Source organism: Maniola hyperantus, chromosome 17 (genome assembly GCF_902806685.2).
Source record: "Maniola hyperantus chromosome 17, iAphHyp1.2, whole genome shotgun sequence".
In the NCBI taxonomy this organism is placed as follows: Eukaryota; Metazoa; Arthropoda; class Insecta; order Lepidoptera; family Nymphalidae; genus Maniola; species Maniola hyperantus.
The window spans coordinates 10,486,593-10,496,904 of NC_048552.1; the positions used below are offsets into that span (position 1 = coordinate 10,486,593).

The window sequence follows — 10,312 nt, forward strand, 5'->3', positions numbered from 1 at the left end:
GTGTTTTCTGATTTTATCTATGGTCGATAAAAATTTTTTTACTGTCAAAAAATCGAAAAAATGTCGGAGGCTTGTCAGATAGCCCGAAAACAAGATTTGCCTCCTCCGGGGGGCTACAAACCAATACCATATTTAAGATTGCCCGCAAAACAATATTTCAGTGGTAAGTAGCTTATAGAACTCATCTTTAAACATAGTTTTTGGTAAACTCATTATGTAACTTCTGCTAAGGTTAGGTCTTCTTTCCTGCTTTTTGCTTATTTTCTATATTATTTATAAATATAATCAATGATTTAGAGCTGCAAACGTAAGCCGTATTTAGCCACCAATTGAATTATGAAAGGTTTTGAGCAGAGCATTAAATCTATTTGCAAATAAACTTCCTTGCTTTGGAAATGTCAAAAATTACCAAGTTGTTATAATTTTTTAAATTGTATTCCAAGCAATAGGTACCTACTCAAGCCTTTTAGAGTTTTAGAGATTCACTGAAAGAATTTTCTCACTGACTTGGAACAGTAAGTTAGAAACTGAACTGGTAATTTGCCTTACATTATTTTTCCATAAGCACCTCTTGTAATCAATTAAGTAAAATTTCATTATATTTTTGCAGGGTATACTATATTTGGCATATACATTGGCGTAACAGCAGTCGCCGCATACTTGTACAACATAACTGCCAAGAAGATCAAAAAAAATGAGATTGAGATGCGCTCTGCCAAGATGGCAATATACCCGATGTTGCTGGCTGAAAGAGATAGGGAATACTTGAAACAGTTGCGCAGGAACCGTGATGCAGAGTCTGAACTTATGCGGGACGTGCCTGGGTGGGAGGTAAGCCATTGAAATGTTTATGTTTTAGTGCCTACACAGAGGCTCGAACCTTGTTGTTTTATTTAACTTGTATTGTTGTTTCTTGCTAAGTGGCTTTTGGCAGTGCAGCCGCGGTACTGAAGAAAACACAGGTTACACAACTACTACTATTGAATTTTCCCAACAACAACAACAAGTACAACAGTTTAAGATTTCCATTATGCCACCAACCTGATATATTGAAATAATTGATACCCTGTTTCTAAAAAGTGGTTAAGCGCAAAAAGTTGTTTCTCAGTTATCACCAAATAGGTATGTAAGAATGTCCAAAAACTTATGTTCTAAAAAAGAATTGATTTCTTCCGATCTTTTGATCTATGACCTGCATAAACAGCTATGTTGCAAGTTCAGATTGGACTATTAGTTTTGCGACCACTATACTAAAGCAGCCTACATAAAATCTGTAACCATTTGAGATAAATTATTGTAATAACTACCAACTATATCATTTATGAACAATAAAGTAAAAATAATAATCTGTTCTGCTTGTTTGCAGGTGGGCACTTACTACGGTGAACGTGTGTATAAACAGGTACCAGCTGACACCCTGGTTGAACCAATCTTCCACGAGTACTACGCACACAGCTCTCCCACCGAGTGGTACAAGAGGGCTCACCACAAGTTCCGTTGTTAAATTACTCTGAGGAGCTGCGTTTTGTGGTTTAACATGGACACATTTGATCTCTGAGGATTATGAGTTTATGATAATGAAGAAAAATATAAAGATTCAATATAACATACAAAAGAACTTCAGCATAAATTGTGATGATTTGATGAACAATCCATTACTAATATTACAAATGTGAAAGTGTATGTCGGTTATCTATTTACTGCTCAATACGTGTACCATTCTTTACAAAATTAGTACAGAGATTGCTTGCATTCTGGGCCACAGATATAGAATACTTTTTAGTATGGAAAATAAAAAAAAATCTATTTGCACATGGCCAGCATGGTAGACTATGACCAAAACCCTTCTCACTGAGAGGAGACCCGCGCTCTGTAGTGAGCCGGTGATGGGTTGATCATGATGATGATGATGATGATGATGATGATTTGTATATAGTTGTGAGCAACAACCTAGAAGAAAATCACTGATAAAAATAACTAACTTACTACTAAAAAGTCGATATTCGTAATTCGTAATTGGATTGTTGATCATAATTCATAAATAAACTATTCTAAAGTGTTCATACCAATTTTGGTCCACAAAACACAGCTATTGAAGAATTTAATAAGTCAGCTTAAAATGTATGAACGTTTTGTTCTAATTGAAATGAAAATAGAAACTGGTATTATTGTAAAATATATACTTAGCTGACACCAGAAATAATTTATTTAGTTTAAAGGATCAGTGCTTTTGTAAATCAAACAAATTCTCTGTAGTTACTTGGTCTGAATAAAATAATTATGTTTAAATAATATGATGATTTTCTTTTGTGTCTAACCACTTTTTAAAAAGTAAACAGTTTAAGAAAAATCGTTTATTTTTCATCATATTTTATAAAAATATAAACACAATTACAACAAATGTAAATAAGTCTGCAGAACAAATAAAGATGATTTACATAAATAATCATCAGAAAGAAACAGGAAAAAATTGTTAACTTTTACTTAAATATAAAATGCATGATGTTTATTATGCTATTCTATTATGCTATTATAATTATTATGCTATTCGAAATATTATTTTTATAACAACCATTGCACAAAATCTATATTATGAGGTTTTAATAGTGTAGTGATTTTACTTGCTTTAATTTATTCATAAGTGATATTTAAATAGATAATTAGATATAATAGTTATGAATAACCTTAATAGTCCGTACAAAATGACTTCTCACGCACAACTCTATGGGTCAGCTGTCATATCAAAAGTATGGTTCACCCTCAGAATAAGGACTATTAGAAGTAGCCCTATTGTGACATTTACTGTTAGAGCGAGATAGCTAAATGCATTTAAGCTGTTATTAGAACGTGACAAAATGATTATGTTTTGTCCTTATCACCGTGGCCACTTTTTTTTGTTTGCCAAAATGTATTTGTACGTGAGTAATTGGCAAACAACGTGAAGTGTAGTGTAATGACATTTCACAAGTAAGGAAATCTGCTAGAGCGAGAGGGACTGATGGTGCCACGCTAGTTGCAATTCTGGACATATCTGTGGGTTCACCTATAAAATAAGGACTAACATCGTACTTTTGACATGAAATTTGACACCCAAGTTAAAATGCCGCGTGTGAAATCATTATTTATGCATTACGCTTTACTAACCTTTTACAATACAAATTTTTTGATTAAAATTAATACCTTGATAAATTTTAAGAGCACATTTATTTTTATTCACTTTTAATAATTTTTTGTCCTACAATAAATAAATATAATATACCAAAAAGGCTTAAGACTTAAGTTGAGTTCAGGATTTGTTCAAATGCTTTAGGACCGTAAAGTTAATAAGGACCAAAAGCAAATTTTTAGATTTCTAAAAAAACATTTCCTTCATTCAAAATAAATCCTAGTCACAGACTGAAAGAAATCCTTAACTAATCATTACAACTTATTTACATTTCTTAATAACAATCTTAGGTTTCAACTTAACAGTTCTGAGTTTATGCATATGACTCATAACAAAGTATAAGCCCGGGAAAGTTAAAGCTAATAAATAAATTCTCATTAAAGACGGCATATGGAATGCGAAATTCCATTCATTTGGCATAGAAATGGTGAATTTTTGAGTTTCTTCAAAGTATGGTATGTTGCGGAGTATCACTATGGATTCGCACAAAACGCCTAGTGGGTACAGCGGAATCCACATAGTGTATCGCAGCCATGTTAGGATGTAGATCTCCTTTTTGTAAAGTAGGGATATGTAATATGGGTACCTGAAAATTTAAAAAGTTAAGCACATTTTGGAATTTCCTTCAGGTGAAGGTACACTTTAAAACACGAGTAAAATAATTATAAAGTACCTTCATACTGCATAGCATAGCATGAGCATTTTCATAAAACTGGGTGAATAAAAAGATATGTCACCTTTATTGTTTGTAAGAACAATTTGTGTGAAACAAAGTGATTGCGCTATTTTAAAACGTTAAAAAATAATCTTTGCTTATTTGAAACATGAATAGTACGTATTAAAAAATATAGTGCGGACAAATCAAGTTGGTAAAAATATAGTGCGCACAAATCAAGTAGGTAAAAATATAGTGCACACAAATCAAGTAGGTAAAAATATAGTGCGCACAAATCAAGTAGGTAAAAATATAGTACGCACAAATCAAGTAGGTAAAAATATAGTGCGCACAAATCAAGTAGGTAAAAATATAGTGCGCACAAATCAAGTAGGTAAAAATATAGTGCACACAAATCAAGTAAATATAGTGCGCACAAATCAAGTAGGTAAAAATATAGTGCACACAAATCAAGTAGGTAAAAATATAGTGCGCACAAATCAAGTAGGTAAAAATATAGTGCCCACAAATCAAGTAGGTAAAAATATAGTGCACACAAATCAAGTAGGTACTACACTCTGTCCACGGAGAGAAGTTAGCATAGCGCTCTCTCTGTTACGTAATCCCATACAAATAACAGTGGGCGTTAACCATTTTGAGACACCAACCAACTGACTATCTGAGCTGAGGTGATGATCACTGCGTAAGCGAATAACCACGCTGTTAAATAAAGTTTTTACTGTGAACTTGGCTAAATAATGTAGGTTACCTAACGATTTCGACGGTACTCCAAAGAAGAAACAGATAGAATACTACGGGCTTGGTCTGCATGCGCGGCTCGGCTTCTATCATCGCGAACAGAACAAACGCGCGGCCGCTCACTTGCAAGAACGGAACCAACGCACCGCCCTGGAAATAATTTTCTTCTGTCAGAACACCATCACCCACCCTTAGGCGCCATCTCCACGGACGAGAAAATCGCTGCGATAGTCTCGCCGCGTCGTGCCACTAAATTCGGTACAACTCTTATACAGACCTACTAGCTTATTCTCGCGACTTCGTCCGCGTGAACTACACAAATTTCAAACCCTTATTTTACCCCTTTAGGAGTTGAATTTTCAAAACTCCTTTCTTAGCGGATGTCGACGTCATAATAGCTATCTGCATGCCAAATTTCAGCCCGATCCATCCCATCCAGTAGTTTGAGCTGTGCATTGATAGATCAGTCAGTCATCTTTTCCTTTTATATATACCTATGTAGATCTCCACAGGGCGATACTATCGCCGACGAAAGTAGGTCGGACTCGTTAGTCCTTGCGATTCCGCCCGTGGAGACGACCTCCCTGGCGCAGTGGTAAGCACTGTGGCTTTAAGTACACTAACTTCTTACTTTAGTATATCCAAAGATGGGATGCATAACTTCCAAGTACATCATCAGCTGTAGGAACTTCATAGCCGCTCCGACGTGCTCATACGTGTCCGCTACCGAGTCGTACTCCAGCTTAGCGTACCGTACCGCCATCACGCTCAGCACGTACGTGAAGCCGATGAATTGGAACAGGTTGTATATCACTAGATACACCTTCTTGTAGTCTTCTGGAAGTTTGAGCGTCATTTTGATTTTTTTAACTATTTACCGAGGAATTTTCTGGACAGTTTTTGAACCGAACAAACTGATTTTTAAAACCAAGAACCCGTGGTTTTACAAAGAACCAAATATTCGTAATTAAAGAATTTTTTTCTATGAATAAACGAACAGTCACTTGTAAAGTTTTCTATTTATTTATAAACCGAAATCAGTAAAAGTTATTTATTTAAGAATAAAAAAATTCAATTGAATAAACCGAAAGAAATTATCAAAAGTAGGTATATGTTTTGTAAGTTATCTAAATTGTTATAAATAGATTGTGGGATTATGTAAGTATTTGATAAAGCAAAGTCACTTGGATACATTAGATTTTTTATCAGAATGTTTTAATTATGTAAAGGTATGATTCCGAACAGTGCTGAACTACAATACTTATAAGGGCTTCTTATTTACTATGGCAGCCTAAAATTTTTTTTAAAATAATAATAGAAAATATCTTAGAGACTATTAGTGCTAGAAATCTGTAATTTGGCATGGGTATAAATATTAATCACGCCGACAAAGTGGTGAAATAAAATTGTGATAAATATATTTTTTTAGGGTAGCTCCCCTTACATGTAAAGTCAGGATGATTTTTTTTCTCGTCTACCCCAGTGTATCGTTGAATAGGTCTTTTAAAAAAAAAGATTCCGACGAATTGAAAACCTCCTCCTTTTTTTGAGTCAAGTGTGTCCCCCCCCCCCCTTCCTTTATCAGCCAAATGATAGTATACAGAAACGGAGGAAAGGAATAAAAAATTCACAGCAGTAGTATAAATAATCAATTTTAAAGGAAAACTATCATGGCTAAGTAGGGTTCACAGGTTAAGGAGTTATATCTGTTTTTCGAGGTTAATTATTGTACGTAGATGTTATGAGTTGCATATAAATGTAAATTATATTGTATTTGTGATTGATCGTAATTATCCTAGGTCAGCTATAATAGTTGTGACTACGGAACCGTACACTGCGCGTGGCCCGCCACGCACTTGGCCGGTTTTATCCTAAAAATCAAAGATTTCAAAACCTAAATCCACGCAGACATTATTCAGCTAGTTAGTTCAATAAAAGACAAACGTTACCTCTCCTATAGCCCATCTCCTGTTTGTGCAGCATGTCGTACATGCCGGGGTAGTCCTGCATCACGTCGCGCGGCTCCTCCTCGCTGTCCTGCGCGTCCTCAGACTTCCACAGGTCAAAGTTTATCTGCAGTCAAACAACTCATGCAAGTTTACCTAGCGCGTTCCCCACACGTAGTTTTGGTTCGCATTTGAATATTGGCCAATGTCTACATGACGTATGGAGCGGAAACGTGGACACTGGCAGTTGGCCTCGTCTACAAACTAAAATTCGCTCAGCGCGCTATGGAGCGAGCTATGTTGGGTATCACTCTCAGGTATAAAATCCGGAACGAGGAAATTCGTAGAAGAACAAAAGCGACCGACATAGCTCAAAGGATTAGCGGGCTGAAGTGGCAATGGGCAGGTCATGTCTGTCGCAGAACCGACGGCCGATGGGGCAGTCGTGTTCTGAAGTGGACACCGCGTACCGGTAAGCGCAGTGTGGGACAACCCCTAGCCCGCTGGACCGATGACCTGAAGAAGGTGGTGGGGAGCGGATGGATGAGGAAGGCGGAGGACCGTGTTTGGTGGCGCGCTCTTGGAAAGGCCTATGTCCAGCAGTGGACGCAAACAGGCTCATGGATTGGATTGGATTGGACATGTCTATAAAATTTTCTGGAGTTTGATTGGTTAATATTCAAATGAGAACAACATTCAATGGACAACTTGCGATTGCTTTACAAATGACAACAATGGGCAAAATGATACCCATTGCAGCCTCTTCAGAACCTGGTTTACATCGATAAACATCGCCAGCCCAAGCAATCTCGTCACCCTAAGGGCGTTTGTGCGCTCATCCGAATTCGGTTCGCATAATCACCACAAACCACAAATTCACGGTTTTCTGATTTATCCCTTTACTTGTGTTATAAGACCATGATTCTAGGTCAACTGGACAAGGACAGACGGACAGATAGACAGACAGACAACAAAGTGATCCTATAAGGGTTCCTATTTTTCTTTTGAGGTATGGAACCCTAAAAATAATGAGGCCCGTTGCATGCCACCTGTGTGTGGATACCTTGCAGACAGCAGTAGAAACTTCAATGAATTCCAAGAACTGTTTGAACATTTGTAAAGCAGCAGAGACAACGAAAAAATCTATGACACCAACTATTTGGTAATACTTACTTACTTATTTGATTTATCAAACACACTGTACAAAAATTACCTTTAACCACGGTGCTTTCTGAGGCTGAGCTGTGAGCCGTGGCCACCAAGCTACCTTTTCTTTCTGTAACACCACCTCAACTCTATTTTCAAATATGCGTACAATTTTTGTATCTTCATTGTTGTTCTACGAATAAAAACATTAAACACACTTAAATAAATCAGTACCCATATTATAAACGCGAAAGCGTGTTTGTTTGTTGGTTTACTGGTTTGTCCTTCAATCACGTCGCAACAGAGCAACGGATTGACGTGATTTTTCACATGGGTATAGTTAAAGACTTGGAGAGTGAGATAGGCTACTTTTTATCCCAGAAAATCAAAGAGTTCCCGGGGGTTTTGGAAATCTTAAAAATCACAGTTCACATGCAGTAAGTGAAACCTTCAGAAAATTAACTTTGAGAAAATGAGATGAATGCAGAGTATCAGGAGTATTTGGTAAAATAAAATAGTTTCCAAGGGATTTTAAAAAACCTAAATCAACACCAAAGTTGGGGGGGGGGCATCATCTATTTGGTACAGAGGTAACTTGCATCCCAGAGATGGATATAGGCTACTTTTTATCCTGGAAAATCAAAGAGTTTCTGCTAGATTTAAAAAAACAGAAAGTTATGCAAGTTGCAGGCATCATTCAGTCTAAGATATATCTAGAATATGACAGAATGAAAATTATTTTAAACTTATTTAAGCTTATCGTAACAGGTAAGTAAATGAATTATGATCTAATGAGCAACACACCTGGCGGTGATATCTCAGAGAATCAAATCTAATAAAATCAAATCAAAATTAATAATAATATACTTAGTACCTACAAAAAAGTTTTGTAGAATATCTTACATCAGATAATGAGCATTTATATTGCAATGCTTCTTTTAATTTGACTTTCATACAAGTGCCAACAACAACTGTACAAATTAAAACTCAATCGGATGAATGATGCACTAACGCGTAGAATAGGAACGCACAAACATTAATTTTTATTTTTAATTCGGTACAGTATGTAAATTTAAAAAATAAAATATGTACAAGTACTTACTGACTTCAAAGAAGAAAACAGGTCTAAACTAAATTCATATTTACTCTCCCCATGAGAGCCGATGCCGCGAGCCGCAAACTTTATATTGTTATCCACAACATTTATATCGGGCTTCGTAACATTTTTTAAATCAATTTTAAGCGATACATTTTTGTCAGTCTGAGCCCAATATACAAATGGACTTGGGTTAACCATTCTTTTACTTTCTTTAGTTAAATTTTTAAACATTTACTTAATTTAACTCTAATATTCTTGGAATTCCCATGAACTTCGTGAAAACCACCGGTGAAAACCCAGAAATTTAAATACCTAATAAATTGTGGAAAAACAGAAAAATTATTGACCACAGACAACAATTTGACAAATGTCAAAATATACCACAGACAAAAACTTAGGTCAAATTATTACTGTCAAACCGGTGAAATCTACAGACTATAGCAAAGTTACAGAGTACTTTGTCACTAGAGGGAGTTGAATGAAAACCGGTTTAAATCGTAATTTGGGTATAATCTGTAATTTATTATTTGACAGCCATTACCAGCAGGCCGATTGCGAATCGACTGCATCTATCATTTACTGACAGCATCAATGTCAAAATATGGTTTTCCTATCACGGTTCGGTGAGACTGTCCACAAAGGATAGATGTGGACAAAAAAATGTTTTGACAGTTCATTTACACTATCGATAAAATTTATTGTATGAAAAATGCTATTGCGGACGCGTTTTGAAGTTTGATGTCATATAAGAACCTCGACAAATGTTACGTCAAATGAGGTTTTCATTGAAACAACTCGAGAGGTGTTTTTATCAGTGACATAAGCTATCCGCAAATCGTTTTACTACTCATATTAATTAAAATAAAGTTATGAAAGGGATTAAAAAAGGCTATAGTAATTCTTCTGCTAGATAAGAAATCAATTATTAATTTTAGAAGCTAGTATAATAGTATAAAAGCATTTTTAGATTAATATAAGTCTCATAAGTACTTTTAAAAGAATATGTGATGACTTTTCATTAGTAGGTTTGATGCACAGAGTACATTAAATATAGAGGTATACTAACACTGAGAAATGAGAATCACAGAGTACTTTTTACACTCACCTATAACTTCTTGGAGAACAGTTATGTGCATTTTAATTAAATAATTAAATATCATTGCTTTAACGGTGATGGAAAACATCGTGTGGAAACCTAAGGCATGCGCCTGAGAGTTCTCCAAAATGTTATCAAAGGTGTGTGAAGTCTACCAATCCGCATTTGGCCAGCATGGTAGACTATGGCCAAAACTCTTCTCACACTCAAGAGAACCGTACTCTATAGTGAGCCAGCGACAGGCTGAACATAATAGTATACCTTTGACTCCTTTGAGAACAATATGGAGAACTCTCAGGCATGCAGATTTCCTCATGATGTTTCCTTCACCGCTAAATCAAGTTAAGTATAATTAATTGTTTAAAACGCACATAACTCTTAGAGATGAGTACCTAGAATTGAACCCCCAACCTTCAATTATTCAGAGGTGGACATCCTAACCACT

General features: G+C 35.7%; 2 protein-coding genes across 2 annotated transcripts; one reads left to right on the forward strand and one right to left on the reverse strand.

The window, feature by feature from the left end:
- The first annotated feature begins 3 nt into the window (after positions 1–3).
- ND-B16.6 (NADH dehydrogenase (ubiquinone) B16.6 subunit) lies at positions 4–2,292 on the forward strand. The gene is made up of 3 exons (XM_034977767.2): positions 4–163; positions 611–831; positions 1,367–2,292. Exons 1-3 carry the CDS (start codon positions 61–63, stop codon positions 1,502–1,504), a joined length of 462 nt encoding a protein of 153 aa, XP_034833658.1. The 5' UTR covers positions 4–60; the 3' UTR covers positions 1,505–2,292.
- A 50-nt stretch (positions 2,293–2,342) lies between these two features.
- Positions 2,343–9,127, reverse strand: Hacd2 (3-hydroxyacyl-CoA dehydratase 2). The gene is made up of 6 exons (XM_034977591.2): positions 8,775–9,127; positions 7,740–7,865; positions 6,530–6,653; positions 5,212–5,417; positions 4,591–4,730; positions 2,343–3,752 (listed from the first exon to the last, which is right to left on the reverse strand). The coding sequence occupies exons 1-6, from the start codon at positions 9,000–9,002 to the stop codon at positions 3,428–3,430; spliced, it is 1,149 nt and encodes a 382-aa protein (XP_034833482.1). The 5' UTR covers positions 9,003–9,127; the 3' UTR covers positions 2,343–3,427.
- Positions 9,128–10,312: the final 1,185 nt, after the last annotated feature.

Coding starts and splice junctions, on each gene's coding strand:
- Hacd2 (XM_034977591.2), bottom strand. CDS start 9,002: ATGTTTAAAAATTTAACTAAAGAAAGTAAAAGAATGGTTAACCCAAGT. Junction 7,866..8,774: donor TGTTTTCTTCTTTGAAGTCA/GTAAGTACTTGT, acceptor TTTTATTCGTAG/AACAACAATGAAGATACAAA. Junction 5,418..6,529: donor GGAGATGGGCTATAGGAGAG/GTAACGTTTGTC, acceptor TCAAACTTCCAG/AAGACTACAAGAAGGTGTAT.
- ND-B16.6 (XM_034977767.2), top strand. CDS start 61: ATGTCGGAGGCTTGTCAGATAGCCCGAAAACAAGATTTGCCTCCTCCG. Junction 164..610: donor CGCAAAACAATATTTCAGTG/GTAAGTAGCTTA, acceptor ATATTTTTGCAG/GGTATACTATATTTGGCATA. Junction 832..1,366: donor GGGACGTGCCTGGGTGGGAG/GTAAGCCATTGA, acceptor GCTTGTTTGCAG/GTGGGCACTTACTACGGTGA.